This window comes from Genypterus blacodes, unplaced genomic scaffold (genome assembly GCF_046128005.1).
Source record: "Genypterus blacodes isolate CSIRO-AG114 ecotype Tasmania unplaced genomic scaffold, CSIRO-AGI_Gbla_v1 ptg000085l_1, whole genome shotgun sequence".
NCBI classification, from domain to species: domain Eukaryota; kingdom Metazoa; phylum Chordata; class Actinopteri; order Ophidiiformes; family Ophidiidae; genus Genypterus; species Genypterus blacodes.
In genome coordinates this window covers 327752-344728 of record NW_027466890.1, presented here as the reverse complement: position 1 = coordinate 344728, position 16977 = coordinate 327752, and the positions used below count along the sequence as shown (strand labels likewise).

At 43.7% G+C, this 16977-nt stretch overlaps 1 protein-coding gene across 2 annotated transcripts in view; it reads left to right on the top strand.

Moving 5' to 3' along the window:
- Positions 1-16212, top strand: part of lamc3 (laminin, gamma 3) — an 87238-nt gene extending 71026 nt beyond the window's left edge. The window contains exons 13-28 of one of the 2 annotated variants that reach the window (XM_076158713.1): positions 2228-2416; positions 2646-2891; positions 3525-3678; positions 3792-3934; positions 4090-4268; positions 6909-7062; positions 8185-8411; positions 10154-10230; positions 10633-10767; positions 11897-12077; positions 12493-12636; positions 13040-13142; positions 13621-13823; positions 13915-14055; positions 14162-14261; positions 15046-16212. In XM_076158713.1, the coding sequence (XP_076014828.1) occupies positions 2228-2416; positions 2646-2891; positions 3525-3678; positions 3792-3934; positions 4090-4268; positions 6909-7062; positions 8185-8411; positions 10154-10230; positions 10633-10767; positions 11897-12077; positions 12493-12636; positions 13040-13142; positions 13621-13823; positions 13915-14055; positions 14162-14261; positions 15046-15308 (2639 nt within the window). In that variant the 3' untranslated portion in view covers positions 15309-16212. Of the gene's footprint in view, positions 1-2227; positions 2417-2645; positions 2892-3524; positions 3679-3791; positions 3935-4089; positions 4269-6908; positions 7063-8184; positions 8412-10153; positions 10231-10632; positions 10768-11896; positions 12078-12489; positions 12637-13039; positions 13143-13620; positions 13824-13914; positions 14056-14161; positions 14262-15045 lie in introns of both variants that reach the window. The other variant, XM_076158712.1, reaches the window with a different exon arrangement.
- Positions 16213-16977: the final 765 nt, after the last annotated feature.

The following is a 16977-nucleotide window of genomic DNA, read 5'->3' as shown; positions in this document are numbered from 1 at the left end:
ATCGTAGGACGCCATATGTGCATCTTGGCGAGGGGGAGATTCTTCAAAATCCCGATTCGTTTAAGATAAATGAATGCTCATTTAGTCATTGATGAAATGATTCTCCAGGGATGTTGCGAAGTAATGATCATAAGGCTGACAATGACGAATGTCGTGCGAATACCAAACCTGTCATTCATCTACCGTTTGAGTTTGTGATGCGTGCAGTTAGCTTTTCTGAGGAACTCGCAGAATGATGATAGTGTGAAGGAGGAGGAGGAGGAGGCCCTCAGCGCCTCATATCACGCTCAGTCATCTTCACAGCCAGTAAAGTCAGCACATTTCTACTACCATTAAATTTACAATGGCTCATTAGGAATTGACACTGCACGCCATCGCTCTCATTCTAATACTGTGTGAAATTTAAGAAAGATTCACTTCTTTGCGCTGGGAACAATCATTATTACTAAATACTCTGTTTAAATGACTGGCATTACATGCTTGGAAGTCATGTATTATTCAAATCACCTCACCAGAGATCTAATGATTTTTACCCAATAGTCTTCACTTCATCAGGCAACAGGATAATTGTTCCCCCTAATGGCTATGTGATCAATTTAGCTTTGCAGCAGTTATTCTATCTCACACACTTGACTTGCAGGTCTGAAGTTAGTGCTTCAGTTAGTGATGGAAGACAGTGGTCGCAGTGACCTAATAACTAGAGGCGAGAGTGTCTTTGCTCTGGTATTCAGCAGCGTGAAGTGATATGAAAATGCGGAAGGCAACAATGGAATGAGCGGAATTTTAAATTAGTGTTCGGTAAAGTAGATGCCTTCGCTGGGAAATTGTGACAGTCAATAATTGCTTTCAACACGTGCATCGGTTGTTTGAGAAATTGTAATAAAATAGAAAAGAAAAAATAATAGAATGATGATTATCTTCTTGTAGTAGAGCCTTTTTTTTATTAAGTTTATAAAGTTTTTTTTTTTTATTAATAAGCATTGTCTTGATGAAACTTAAATGAATATCTGCCCATCCTTTGTGGATGCTGTGATGAATTTAACACCGCAAACACATCGGCCATAATTCAGCCTTAAGAAGGAATATTTACTTACAGAATGTTTTATTTGGGGGTTTTGCAGGAAGGGCGATGAGTAATATGACTTTGTAGCCGCCTACACGCTTCAGTCAATCAGTTATTAAAACTGGATTGCTCCGTTAAACCTGATCCATTTTCCACTATTTCATCCCAGAGGTTATTGATGTAATAATCACAAGCGGTAAAGGAGGTTGGCGAGGGTGTGTGTGTGTGTGTGTGTGTGTGTGTGTGTGTGTGTGTGTTTGGTCTCCACTCACAAATATGTTATCTTGAGCCTTTACTTGACCTTTTTTAATCATATCTATGTATGTTTTCAACAAATTGTGAACTCTATGCGAAAGAAATGAATGCAATTTGAGATTATGATTATGATGTGTTATAGACCTGCCACCATTGACTTGATGTGTTACTTGTCTGTCTTGACTTGTGACATGGGTGCAGAAATTGTGATTTGGATTCTCCTTTCTCAGCATCATAATTGTCTTTTTATGAATAATTGTTTCCTCTCCAGTCTTAGATTAGGTTGATGTCACCGATCACAGGTGAGATTATACTCTCAGATTATCATTGCTGTGTAATCTACCGCTGCCTGTAACACACTGGAATTGAAACATGCCATAATAAAGAAGAGGCACGTTATATCTTTGTAGTGTACCGAACAGAAAGTGTGTGTGTGTGTGTGTGTGTGTGTGTGTGTGTGTGTGTGTGTGTGTGTGTGTGTGTCGATAAATATGAATAACATCACGTGTTGCATATGAGTTAAACCTTTAAAGTGAATTAAAGCTGTGAGTTGTTTTTGTGAGGCTGTTGAAACAGTTTGTTTTAAGGACATCATAGAAATGGTAATATCTCCCACCCGAGGTGGTGGTGGGGGTTTGCTTTACTCCTTGAAGGTCTTTCAGACTGCTCTTGGCTATTATATTTCCCAAAGCAATTATAGTCAGGGTGAATTTAGTCGTCTTTCCCTCTCTGCAGTGGGCTGTGGGGAAAGTTTTTCTGAATGAGATCGTGTGTAGTTGTGACCCAGAGACACAGCGCACTCTGCTGGCGGTGAGGGAAACATCACCCTCCTTGGTCTGTTTGTGGCATTAGCAGGCGTGTGAATGTGTAATACTCCTCTCTCTCCCTCTCTCTCCCTCTCCGTTTCAGGTGTGTGCGAGTGTTCAGATTTTACCACCGGGATGACCTGTGAGCGCTGCCTGGACGGTTACTATGGCAATGCTTTGATTGGCACGCCTGGTGATTGTCAACCTTGCCCTTGCCCAGACGGTACCAGCTGTACACAAATTGCAGAGACAGTGCAGGTGGTTTGTACCAACTGCCCTACAGGACAGACGGGTGAGAGGAAATATCTGAGTATAAACCCAAATCCTTAACTTGAATTTAGAACAGTACTCCATGACATACTTCAAAACGGCCTTCAGAACTAAACCCTAACTCGTAACTACAGACATCAGATAAATGTACTAAAAGTTACATATTTTCCACCAAAATGTACATAGTAGCACAGTACTTGTTGTGTCTTTAACTAAGCTCTCTGTGTCTCTTTCACATTTCTCCTATGCAGGGATGCGTTGTCAGATGTGTGAAGACGGTTACTATGGCGATCCCCTGGGACAGTCTGGACCGGTGCAACCATGCATGAGATGTGAGTGCAACGGTAACGTGGACTTCAACGCGCTGGGAGTTTGTGACCACATCACCGGTCGATGTCGGAAATGCCAGGGCCACACAGAGGGCGACCACTGCGAGAGCTGCAGGCGCGGTTACTACGGCGACGCCCTAAACCAGACTGCTGGTCAGAAGTGCAAATGTGAGTAACTTAGATGGAGAATTTGTCAGTCATTTGTTTTCATTTCACAGAAGTGTATGTCTGTGTTGCTACTCTCTGATAGATATTCTGGAATCTACTAAATTTAATAATTTTAAGTCCAACCAAACCATGTTTACCTTTGCCCCAGAAGGTTTTCTATGACATTTTACCCTGAAACATCTTGGGTTGCTATCCTATGGTAACTCTATTATAGCCTAACACAGCTGTAGTTGTGAAGCTAGAAAATGCGTTTAGCTTTTATTGTGATGCGTACAATGTAGAGGCAGACAATGGATGGAGAAGCAGCACAAATAATTGTCATAACAATATTTGTGCTATGAATTGTGAATTCCTTGAAAGGTCTGCACTGACTTTGGTTTGAGTTTTCAGAAGAAAATTGCTCAAATCAGACACTGAAGCCATGACAGAAACAAGGTGAAGGTCAACAAATGCACTCTGCATCCTTTGCATTTCTTCTGTTAGTTTTGCAGCAGTTACAGTGGGATCTTGAGTCTCCTCCTCATTCTCACATTTTCTACAGATGAAAAATCCCCTCATACTGCAAACATACACGAGAAACATCGAATTAATTGGTAGCATTGGTTCCGTGTTCATGAATGTTCTTACTTCTAGCTTGCAGTTGCAGTCCAGCTGGGACGTCTAGGCAGGTGAACGAGTGCCACCCTCAGACAGGAAGCTGCCACTGCCTTGGTCATGTGACCGGACGGGACTGCAGCCACTGTGAGGTTGGCTTCTTCAACCTCCAGCGCGGCATTGGATGTGTGAGGTAAAGATGAACCCCTGTGCGAGTCTGAAACCTTCAGATGAAAAGACCAAAACTGAACCAAACACACTTCCCTTGGTCGTCCTGTTCTTTTAAAATGTCCGCACCTTTGTTAGGTGCAAATGCAATCTGATTGGCTCCTCGTCCGTCGCGTGTCACCCAATCAACGGGCAGTGTGTGTGTCGTGCCGGAGTAACGGGAAGATTGTGCCATTCCTGCCGTGTGGGCTTCTTTGGATTCTCCTCACGAGGCTGCAGAGGTACTGGGAATCACAAATGCACTATCTGCTGTAATCCTGTAATCTAGATCACAATTCATGAAGTCATTTCCAACTAAAATCATCTGTCCCCTGTCCTCCACTGCCCTCCTGATCCCTCGTGGTTTAAATTCTGTTGTCCTTTTGTCATTTCCCAGCCTGTAATTGCGACCCTATGGGCTCCATTTCCATGCAGTGCCACGGTAACGGCACATGCCAATGCCGCCAGGGCTTTGTGGGCTACAAGTGTGACCAGTGTGAGCTGAATTATTTCCACAACAGAGCCACACACCAGTGTGAGGAGTGCCAAGTGTGCTACGGCCTTGTCAAAACGCAGGTGTGTGAGCGTGTGGTCGTTGTGTATGTGTCCTTTATGTGTTTCTGCAAGCTACGCTGCATGTTTGAATCTGTAACTTAAGCAAAAGCACCAACACCACAAAAATGATGAAAATGAAAGACCTATATTTAGAACAGATTATAAGCAGTGAAATAGGTTTGCATGTCAAACATTAAAGGACTCTTTTAGCATGGCAGTGGTGTTCTAAATGGTCTATATTTCACTAAGTCCTCCTGCTTTACAAACTGCGGTTCACTGCGGTGTACTTTGAGGATGTGTTAGTGGTTGCTATTTTGAGTTTATTACATCTTTTACATATATCATCTGAATCTGCAAAGCACACACTAACCAGTCAACATCAAATATAGATAAAATATTACAGATGCAAACTCTCAAATCAACTGTCAGTATCTTAAATCTGCTTCAACTACTTAATACATATTAAGTAGTTGAAGCAGATTTAAGATACTATATGTATTTTTGTTGCTGTAAAATGATCGATTGGCATAAAATCTATCAAGGTTGTATTTGCTAGATTTATGATTTAAGTTATACAGCTGCTTGTTGTGAGCTCTTTCTGCATTTTCAAGTTTGTGTGTGTGTGTGTGTGTGTGTGTGTGTGTGTGTGTGTGTGTGTGTGTGTGTGTGTGTGTCTGTGTGTGTGCCACACATTACATTACACTTTTACAGATTTTTAATGCTCGCACAGACACCTGCAAACATGGATTGTGTCTTGCCACTCTCCATTATGCGAAGCAATTTGCATTCAATAGCAGAAGTTCCACTGCACCACTTTCCTTTGTTGACCATTCTGACGGCCATATGGCTCCTCTGTATTGGAAGACTGCAGCTAAACCGTGAATGTGCAGTGAAACACAAACGCACATTAGCCCTAATGATCTCCTGCGCTGCTTCTCCTTTGTTCCTTTTGATTACATGCAGCTCACATCCATATGCTAAGGCGCTCCATCCCACCGTCTGCCTTCTGAGACCCTGTCTAATACAACTCGCATGTTTTGTCTTTCTCTCTCTACACCCTTGTTCCGGCTAAAGTGGTTTGTGTGTGTTCTCCCCGGCCCAGCTTGTACCTGCGCGAGTGCCTGCTGTGATTTCCACGGTGTTAGCGATTCAGTGAACATCCCTGCGCCTTGTCTCCTCTGAACACCTGCAATTACTCTCACTGTCCCCAGTCTCCTCCAGCTCTCCCTCTCTCTCTCTCTCTCTCTCTCTCTCTCTCTCTCTCTCTCTCTCTCTCTCTCTCTCTCTTACCCCTCTCCCCCTTTCTCTCTCTGACTGCAGCTTTCTGCACACGCTCCCCTCTGGCTCACATGCAGCACATAGAGAGACTAACAAGCATGAGAGTTGAAAAAGGAGGCGATGTATGATTAATGATGGAGAAAGATATGGAGCTCTTATTAGAACACATTGCTCCACCGAGGTTGAGCCAACCTAGACAAATTTGTCCAGACTAAAGTGTCCCACTTGAGAGTCTTATCATGGGATGAAAAATTTAGATAGATTTTTCCTCCTTGAGTTCGGTAGATAACTCTTCTAAAGTCATTGACACGTCCCGGATCCTGATCAGCACTGAAAATGTATTGTTTTTTCCCTGGGTGTCCCCCCCTTCAGTAAGTTTAGTCAAAATAAGTTTATTTTTAGGTAATCATACTAACACACAAACCAGCAGACATTGTTGAAAACATACTAATTACTAAACCACTATGGTGAAAGTAGAAAAGACGTTTATAAGTATTGAAAATGATCATCATTGCTATCTCATGAGCAACAGCACTTATACCTATACCTGCTCCACATTAGTATATGTATGTAAATGTGAATATACAGTATATGGAATACTCAGTTTCAAGTAAAAGCCATACATGCAAAATTCTAAATGATTATGAGGAGTAGAAGGCATTCATCCCCCAAAAGGAAAATCACTTATTGAGAAGAATAGGCTAAGGCAGAGTGTTAAATTACTGATGTATTATGTAAGCATTTGGTGTATATACTGTATTAAAATCTAAAGACTAGACATAGTGCCTTTCCTTTGAAACTCACACAAAACTTGCAGTTTCAAAATACATAATGAAAATGTTGGAATTAAATTTTTTTTTTGTGTCTTACTATGCAAACTAGTAACTGGTAAAATCATTTATCACCCTCAGTTAAAACACTTGAGTAGTGGATTTAGTGCCACTATACCTCAAAACTTACTGTAGTTAACTACTTTGCTCCGTTCTGGTTCGCTGTGAAGATGGATCACAGATTCATTGATTATAGGTTCCCACCATTTAACTAGAAGGGTCAACAAATTGGATGACATCATCCTAGTTCCACTTTCAGTAACTTTTATGCTCTAAAACTGTAACCTGCTCATCTGCTCAAATGGATCCTCCAGCTGCATGCTGCACACAGAGTTGTTTGAGTAGATGCAGATATGAAAGCTATATTCCATCCATATCCAATTTGTTTATATTCATTTATTCATTGCTTCTGTTGAAAAACTACATTTTGATGTCACGTCGCAAGAATGAGAGGTCTATCTCAAAACCTCCGTCTGAATAAATACACACAGAGCTGGACGGATGGATACTTTGCCGTGTTCAGCCTTCTGTTTCCGCTTTGCCGCCATTACAGGCAGAGACCCTGAGGACCCACTTGCAGGATTTGGAGAAGCTCTTGGCTCGTTTTGATTGCAGGGGCAGACACATGCATCACACAGACAGGCATTACGAGCACCAGGGGGAGGATGCTCTGCCCAACGCTCTGGAGGATTTCCTCGCCTTCCAAGGTGACGCTAGCGCCCAAGAAGCCAAATAATTTCACTCGGCCAATCAGATCTCAAGGCCAAGTCTGCATCTCCCCATGTGTGACACCTAAAGAGCTCGGTCAAGGGGCTTGTCTTTGCTTTGTAAATACAAAGCTCAGTTATGCATCACATTTTGTTTGTTTGACATTCTTTTCCCCAGACTGGAGAGCGGTGTTCAGGATATTTGACATGAAAACGCCCCCAGCTAGTCTACAAATAGGCTTATGCTGTCTGCGTCTCCTCGGCTCAATGTGGCTGCAGCCATAACACAACAAAGTGATTAAATCAGGAAAAAGGCAATGATACAAACCTTTCCCAGTTACTTGAGCCCGATGCTGATATATTCTCATTATCTTTGGAGGGGAAAGGGTTTACAGGCTCAGCTGCACAGGCAAAATGGAGACAAATCATGACAATACAGAACACGCCGCCATGTGACCAACTTAATCCCTATTTATATGACAGGCGGTGCATCTTTAATCCCTGGTTTATTATGATAGTTGCAATATGATAGTTGCAATCACGATAACAGTTGTCTGAAAATCCCTTTCCCCAACACCCACATCCACACACGCACGCACGCATGGTTACCAGCCATGCTCTTTAAGACTCCTGTGTGGTCCAATAAGGATTTAATGGCGGCGTGTGGGCGACAGGATCACTGTGTGGGTGCGATGAGGCACCACAGCACACACTGGTACCTTTCAAAAGGACACACGCGCGCGCACACACACTTGTTCTCCAGCGTTTTATATCGCATAAAGACAAGGAGAGAGACAAGGGAAGTAAGGACCCCTTGTCACAAAATAAAGCTACAAAAGCAGTGGGAAGACACTGCACACATCCATATATATTGCACACGTCGTCCCCGGCTCCCCCACCGGCTATTCATCCGGTTAAGACAAGAAAGAGCACCAAATACACACTCAGACTGTGACATAACTACAGTGTCAACATCTGGGCAATGAACGAATGTGACTTTTGACTCCCTTAACGGACAGGGTGAGAGCGTAGGAAGATAGAGCTGGTGAAGTAAAATTCTGCACACTGAGTGGAAACAAGTCGTTGCAGTTGTATTTACATCATGCTCCTTTGTCCTTGCAGAAGCGCAGGAGGCCTTCATCAAGCAGTTTGCAGCACTGGAAGCATCGGCACGCGCGCTCACACTGCAGCTGCTCGGCATCACGTCGGCTCTTAACTGCAGCATTGGCGAAGGCGAGGGGAAGGATGGGGAGAGCAGGGGCGCATGTCGGACCTTCACAGAGGCTGCGGTCATTATCAGAGGGGCTCAGGAGCAGCTGAAGCAGGCAACCTTGGACCTGGACAACATGGTAAGCAAATGGAACATATATTACACTGGATTAAGGGCCCAGGATCCATTCCCTGATATTTGCCGTGTACCTATTTGTCGTGTTCAGAACTCTTCATCAGGCCTGCAAGAAGGACTTTAAGTTGAGAGAGGTCATACATAAGCTGTTTATTATGCATTGGAGATTAAAGTTGTCTTGACTCAGCTGAGATTTCATGGTCTCAGCCGAGGTTTCATGTGCTTCAGTCGTCCACAGGCTGCAACCATACAATATATACTGTTCAATGTGTGTGTGTCTCCTCCTTTGTGTTAGTTTCTGGTTGGTGCACAGGCAAGTCCATTCTTCCAGGAAGATCTTCATGTACTTTTCCTTGAAGGTGAAGTTGAGGGCCTGGGTGGGGAAGTATCTGATGACAATGGCAAGGTTTCCTCTTCCAGTAAACCTAGTCTAATGATCTTCAGTGGAATATCCCCGATGTGCAATATGTAGTGTTTGCATTCATTCACTCATTGACCCTGAAAACTTAGTACCACTTAGTACAGCTGTACGCTTGACAGACTTTTAACTTTGCCAGGCTCTCATCCAATCACAATGCTCTTTATTGCTTTGCACCATCCACCCTGCCGCTGCAACAGGTGAACCTCCCCGCTGCAGGAACAAAGGAACATCTTATCTGATCTTGTCACTTATACATAACCCCAGTTGGAGCCCCTCACTGAGCCTTCTGCTCTGAGCCCTCCCTCTCTGTGAACAGAGGTTTCTTAGCGTCATAGTTTACACATAGACAATTCTTAATGAACAAGCACAGTTAGATAGAATGACTATGATAACACTCGTCACATTCCACAAACACGCTGATACTGTATGTAACACGATTGATTTCTTGTCCTTAATATGGGATGTTGCGGTAAGGCCTCATGCGTATGGATCTGCAAAATCTCCCCTAGAACAATCTCTCAGAGCTTCAAACTCCAACCTCCCAAAGAAGGAAGGAAAAAAAAGGATTCCGGCAGCATACAGTTAGTTTAATAGATGCTAAAATTAACAATTTGTTCTACACCCACTGCCAGGCTTTTCACTTTCTCCCCACTCTGCTCGCGGCGGCTCAGAATCTATTATGGATACTGCTGCCATGTTATTTAGGTTGGTGGAAATGAGAGAGCTTGTTTTGCCAATATATAGCTCTCTGTCTCTGTTGTTATGTGTGTGATGTGTGTGTAGTCATACCATCGGTGCCCTTATCACTTGGGTAAGCCTGGAGCAGCGGCAGTGCAATCCCATATTAATAAGCAGAGCAGCCCTAAAAATGAAGAGCAAGCGCTTGCGTGTCAATTGTTTATTCATTTTATTTTTCCCAATTCTATTAGCATTCTCTCAAATAAAATGTCCCTTCATGGAACGTTCAACATACACTGCACCTAAAAGTATCAGGACAAAAACTTTAAAGGCAACAGGCAAAATCTTTTAAGCCTTCCAGATTTAAACTTTTTGAATAATGACTCTCGTGTAACGACTCAGCTTACATTTTAATGTCTGGGGCTCTTTAAAAGCTTTGGCACTGAATGAATCACAGTGAATTCTTTAAACATTTTACTTCAGATCTAGAGGAAGAGCAAATCAAATATTTGCTTGATCGTAGCAGCAAAAAAACAACAGAACATTTGCTCATTATGATGAGCCTCTTCGGTTAATTGGTTTATTTAATCCCACCTGCTAAGTGTTTGAGCTGACGCTTATCTCCCGTCTGCCTTTCCTCTCTGCAGATCATTCCGTTCGAGATGGTGGCAGGACCTAACCAATGGACCACGATGGTCAATCACTCGCAGGTGCTAATGAGAAGGTAAATTGGATCAATGGAATCGCTGTAGTCCAGTTTTGAGTCGAGGCCACTGTAATAATCTCTCCATGCCCCCTTCGCTTTCTTCCTCTTCGCCTGACAGTTACAGAGCACCAATTGATGCCCTCCGCTGCTCAGACTATGCGCTACTATTATGTGGTAGTTACAGAAATCCAGAGTCTGGGAAAATTATCGACACTGAAATCCATTTTATCTCTTTCAGATGAAAGAGATAAAATGGATTTCAGTGTCGATAATTTTCCTTGGGCATTTGTAATGATGTGATAGTCTTTGTCTTAGTCTTTGTGTGTCTCGCTTTCTTTACTTGCTCTCTCCACGCTTTTGTTTTCATTTACCCTCTCTCTCTCTCTCTCTCTCTCTCCCTCTCTCTCTCTCTCCATCCAGTCACACGGAGTTGGCGGACAACATTGAGGTCGTGGCCACCACGGCAGTCCGAGCCTCCAAGCAGACTCTCGGCCTCTTGATGGATCTCCTGCGGGACAACTCAACTAGGGAGTACATCAGGAACCTAACGGAGCAGTGAGCGAACCAGACCGACCTAAACACACATTCACACACAAAGAGATGGAAGGAAGGCAACGTTCCTCTTCACATAAAACACTTTTTTTTTGCAACATCCCTCACCGGACAACATCTTTAACAAAACACACCTATCCCTGTATTACAGCTCAAGGTCCTCGTTTTTACTGTGGCCTTTTCAAAGCACATCCGAGCTGTGGCAGTAGGACATTTAGCCACAGGGGGACAGCTCCCGCCCCTCCCCCACACACACACCGTAAACCCCTTTTGCTTTCTCGGATTTGCTGCATACTTGCTGCATCTCCTAGCGTGAGATTGCTCTGAGGATTATCGCGAACGCTTAGACAGAGCCTTCCTCTGGCCACGATTGTAATGAGAGTGAGGGAGCGAAAGCGTCTCAAAATTGACTATACTCTTTCTAACAGCAGTCGACTCGTGTAGGAATTTTCTGTTCATCTTTTAAGCATCGCCTTATGTCAAAACGTGTCTGCGAGTGTGTCTCATTTTACATGATGTCAGTTTAAGGAGCGTACGAGCAGATGGCCAGCATAAAATTGTATTTCCCCAAACAAATTTCCCCAATGTGTTGGTGCTTAAGAAGATCAGCTGCATTTTATAGGAGTGTCAATTCACTGCTGTTATGAGGCCTCAGTCGCATAACAATGAGTCATGACCCGCTGGAAACAGCAGCAGCTTCCTATTTCGCCCCCTCCCCCCCAGTTCTTTATTCAGGTATCAAAGGTTAAAAAAATATAGCCACTGTGAGAGGTTGTAGCTCCAGATGAGAGATTCTGAGAGGGGAAGCAACAATGAAAGAAATAGAAAAGAAGACAGGAAAGGAAAGAAGGACAACAATAAGAAAGGAAAGAAGTAAGAAGGGAAGGATGAAAGAAAGAACGAGGGAAATCATAATGGGGATGAAAGGAGGTAGTGTTTTTATTATCTTGCTGTCATGTGTCATATCAAATCAGATATAGTGGAGTGATGATAGATAGATAGATAGATAGATAGATAGATATATAGATAGATAGATAGATAGATAGATAGATAGATAGATAGATAGATAGATAGATAGATAGATAGATAGATAGATCTCCTTGATCCTCCTTTATTCCCACTTTCTCCCCAGAATCGCACACATGCAGGAGCAAAAGGAGAGCCTGGCGGTGCAGGTGAACGCTACCGTAGCCAAACATCGGGCCCTGGAGGGCAGCGCCGCTGAACTCACCGCTGCCCTGGCTAACATCACATCCTTACATCAGTCCTTATCATCATCATCATCATCATCATCGCTCCAAGGCCAAACCGAGGTCGGAGCAACACATCCGACTAACCCAGCGGGGGGAAACAAATAGTATCTGAAACGGCGCTGTTTGTTTTAGCTTATTTATATACCTTTATGTGGAGATATAAAGTGTCTCTCGTCCAGTGGAGTGGACAGTTTAACTACACTCCACTTTTTTTTCATGATTAGACATTGGCGAGTTAAAAAAGGGGACAGCGAGAAGGCACAAGAGGGAGAGAGACAGAGATTATTTTTGGCAGGTTTTGCTTTGTTCGATTTGCGTTGTTTCTGACTTAATGAATCACTGTGCCTTCTGAGCAGGACTCAGACTCTGCAACGCCTCCTGTAAACGTCTAAAATAAAACAGCAGGGATGGCAAAGGGGGATAGCCTTGACAAAAATCGTCCAAATTTGTCAACATGTCTTCATGTTTTCAGCAGGGCTCGCAGCTGCTGAACCAGACAGAGGAGATGGACCTGCATGTGCAGAGCAAAGATGACATCATCAGCAACATCAAAGAGGAGACGGAGCCTCTGGCGCAGGCGGCCACCAAGAACCTGGAGCTGGTGAAGGAGATGTATGAGGTGAATACACTTTACTGTTGTGTTTTGGTGTGTGTGTGTGTGTGTGTGTGTGTGTGTGTGTGTGTGTCCCAAGAGGAATGGATATATGACCTTGATTAAGAATGTGTTAATTATCTGTTGCATGTTGTTTATGGCCATGGTCCTCATTCAGAAGGAAGGAGGGTTTAAGGAAGGGTGTAAAAACTCTGCTGTAGGTCTTTTGGCATTTTCTGTTTTGTAATTTCAAGCATTTGAGAGACAACTGGTCATCTTATCACACACACACTCACCTTATTCATTTTCATAACCAGCAGTCTGGACCTTCTGTTACACTGATTCTGAAATTCTGCTATTATATCCATATTGAGGTCCTGATCTGTACCTGTGTCCTCATCCTCTCTATCCTCTGTGTCTCTTTCTGAAGCTAAACGCTCACGTGCAGGAGGCAAAGGTCACCGCGTTGTCCTCTGTGGTGGAAGGGAAAAGGGTGGAGTCGGAAGCCATCACACTGCACAGAGAACTAGAATGTAAGTCTCTCTCTCCCTCTCCCTCTCCCTCTCCCTCTCCCTCTTTGTTGATTCGTTCCTGGTTATTTTGTTTTAGTGTAACATTCGGCTGATTTATTTTATTTGAACCCAAACGTCAAATCCTGCCAAAGTGAAAAACAAACATAACTACAGCAACTGGCTCTGTATTACTATAATAAATGTGTCATCACCGTTATAATGTTTTGATCTATTTATCATGTATTGAACGCAGCAAAGGCTTGTGTGGAGACTGGAATTAAGTGAAACAACTTGAGACGTGTGTTTTTATGGCCTCAATTTAATAGAGGGAATGATCGCTGTCCATGATGCATGTGGAGAATGTTAAGTGATGTTGTCTCTCAGAAACAGTAAAGTTAAATGAATAGGCAGAATAAATTCCACAGTTCCAAGTCGAGACACCAAGTCATTTGAATCGGTCCATGTGGTCTATTTGAATACTTTTCCAACAACGCCTAAGATATGGAGAGAGAGTGGCCCCATCGAGAGTCCCAGACGAGGGCTGCAATGAAGAAGGAGAAGCCCCTGCAGGAAAAGGTCCTCACTGATGTGAGGAGGAAGTTAACACAGGTAGAGAAGATGCTGAAGTCGGCGCTGGAAAACTCCAGCCTCTCTGCCAACACCACCAAAGAAGTCGAAGAGACAGCGCACGCCGTGGCAAAGGTACAACCGTGTGAGCCGTGTGTTGCTGCTCCTCAGTGGTGTTTGTTATCTCCTTCATATTTTCCTCACTTCGATATTGTCCTTTACGCAGGAATCCAAACACATTCTGAGCCAGGCCAAGCACACCAGGACCGCATCTGCCCATCTCGGCTTGCATCTCGACTCCGCTGCACGCCAGCTGGCTGGGCAGGAGGCGCTAAGTGACAAAGCACAGGCCCGGATCCCTTCAGAAGTACGCAGCGAGGCCCCAATTGCGCAGCAGAAGCTGTGGTTGCTGGTCAGTACATCCCGAAGCATGAAAGACTGTATCGCCAAGGACTCTGTTTGTGTCTCCACAGCCTGTGGTGTCCCTGACTGATGTGAAGCAAAACATTGAAGCAGCCAAGGTCCAGTTAGAGGCCTACTCTGTTACGCTGACTGAACTCATCACCAAGATCGGTAAGACGGAGAGTTAACTGTCTCTAACCTATAGAGGAGTGTCAGCCTAGGCTACTTTTTCAACTCCCCATGGATTGAAAATTCATAAATCATCATTATACCTTAAATGTCAGAAGCTCTGTGCTTTAAATGCCTCATTTAACATGGAAATATTTCCCAAATTTTTCATACCCATTGTAAAGCAAGAATAACTGCTGCTAACATGGCTGCAGCAGCTTTTCCTTGGGGTATAAATTTGAAAAGTGTTAAAATAACTCAACTGTATATAATTATGGGATATATTCTTCAACCCACGACTAGCTATAATGTATCGCCCAAAAGCCAGAAAAACAGCTGCAGAGAAAATATTCAGAAGTGTTACTCAAGTACTATCAAAGTATTCTAAATTAGAGATATTGAAGTAATAAGTCAGTCAATAACAATTCACAATACTTATGAGCTCACAATATATTTTGATTTAGTAACCTGAGAGTTGAAGCATATCCTGTTTTAGCTATAAAAGTTGAATAAAATGCATTGAAGAAGAACTAAATGAATGCAAAAGCTTTTGAACGTCTTAGTCAGGGTTTTTCAACCGGTGTGCCGTCAGGTGTACCGTGGGAAATTATCCAACTTCACTTAATTAGTCCCCCCCCCCCACTGTGTTGTCCTTTTTACACCTTTAAGAGTCTAATAAAGACCAAATCACTGTGTTCAGGTAAATACTGATTTAGAGATTCAACTCCTTTGTCTTTGATTTCTCATTTCTCGATCTGTCGTCACTCTCCTGCAATGTCTGCGGCAGATGGAAGCGTGCCACTGGAGCGCTTCGACCGCATCCTGAACGAGACTGTGCAGCGTCTGGACATGCTCCGCGGGAGCGTGGAGAGCCCGGTGCTGGGCAGGAAGATCCAGAGGTTGCGCTCGGAGGCTGAGGAGCAGCAAAGCCGCCTGTCCCTCATGGAACAAGACCTGCAGGAGATCAGGGAGGAGAGAGACAGCCTCAGGCACATCGCCTTTAACTTGCCCGAGTCCTGCCCCCGGGTCACCCAGCCGGGCAAGCGTTGAACCAACTAACAAGACATTCAAAGATTGAATATTCAAAATGTCTGTGAAAGATTCTGATGACAAGAAAAAACAAGAGAATGCAGTTGTCTTATTTCTGCACTCTTGAAAAAAGATGTCAGTGATGTACTTTCATATTCTTCGTTGTTTTTCCTCCTTTCACCTATTGCCTGAAGGTTCAATTTATTTCACTACCCACTCTCACACACACACACACACACACACACACTTACACACACACACACACACACACACACACACATATTCTAAAAGCCAATGACTCATCCCCTGTGTGCTTCAAATGACTTCCTTTCATTCCCTTCATTGGGATCTTCTTATTTTATTCATTTATCCACAACTGTTTTTTGGGGTGGTTGTTTTTTTTTTACCAACATCAGAGCTTTAGTTTTGCTGTGTATAAACCAGCTATTCTGAAATGATGCTGATCTGCCTGATGCGGGGTAGAAGGTGTGTCTGAGTGCTTCTTCACAATTAGTCTTCATGGACTCGATGGGGTTCAGACCTGAACCCCATCGGGTTCTGATGGACTGGGGACTGATCTGCAGTCACTGCCTGAAGAAATTGGAAGATGTAAAAGTCATTCTTGAATAATTATCTGTCTTAATCTAAAAGCTGTGTGCGTGCGTGCGTGCGTGCGTGCGTGCGTGCGTGCGTGCGTGCGTGCGTGCGTGCGTGCGTGCGTGCGTGCGTGCGTGCGTGCGTGCGTGCGTGCGTGCGTGCGTGCGTGCGTGCGTGCGCGTCAAACGGGATGAGTAAACAAAGTTTGTCTTTGTTTTTCTGTCAGGAACTGCAACAGCACATCTATGAACCAATAAATACAGTGTGAGAGTTTGGTCTTAAAGTCACTCTTAAATATAACACATTATAAAACATTTTATGATATGGAGTTTGCAGCCATTTTTCAATCGAAGATCTAAGATTCTAAAACCTATTAAAAACAATAAGCACGACTATAAAGTTTGAGAAATCCAAAGCTTTCACTAAGCTAATTGCTGATGGAGAGTTTAGTGTCATCAGCATAGAGTGTCTTGTATTTATATAGTATTACACAAGACTGACCGCATTACAACCAATAGAGCAGGGGTGGGGAACCTTTTTCGCGGGCCATTTTGATGTTGCCATCAGCCCTCAGGGGCCATACTAAATTATCAGACAAAACTTTTGTTGATGGGGGGTCAGGGGGTTGGGGGGTGCGCGTTTCGAAATTTGCGCAGCCGGTCGCAGACCGGGCGGGACGGATCGGGTGGGCCAGATTGCCGGATCGGGCGGGCCAGACCAAACAGCCGGAGGATCCCCGCCCCTGCAATAGAGAGATCTGCCTTTGGTGGTAAAAAAACCTAAATGATGTCTCAGTAGATAATGACATCATGAATAGAACGACAAATAAAAATCTCATTATGAAGTCATGGATGATGTCACAGTTGTTAATGTCATAAGTTAATTAGAGACACATGACTGTCACACCACTGTCAGCAAGCCACAATGCAAATCTCCACAGAAGCCAGGTAACAAATACCTAATGTTTAACTTCATGTACTACATGAGGCAGGAGTGAAGGGGGTTAAAGGTCAGGGGAGGATGTTACGGGATGGTCAGCGAGAAAGATTTGGAGAGTGTGTCTCTTTGGCGTCTGTTTGAGTGGTGGCTGGCT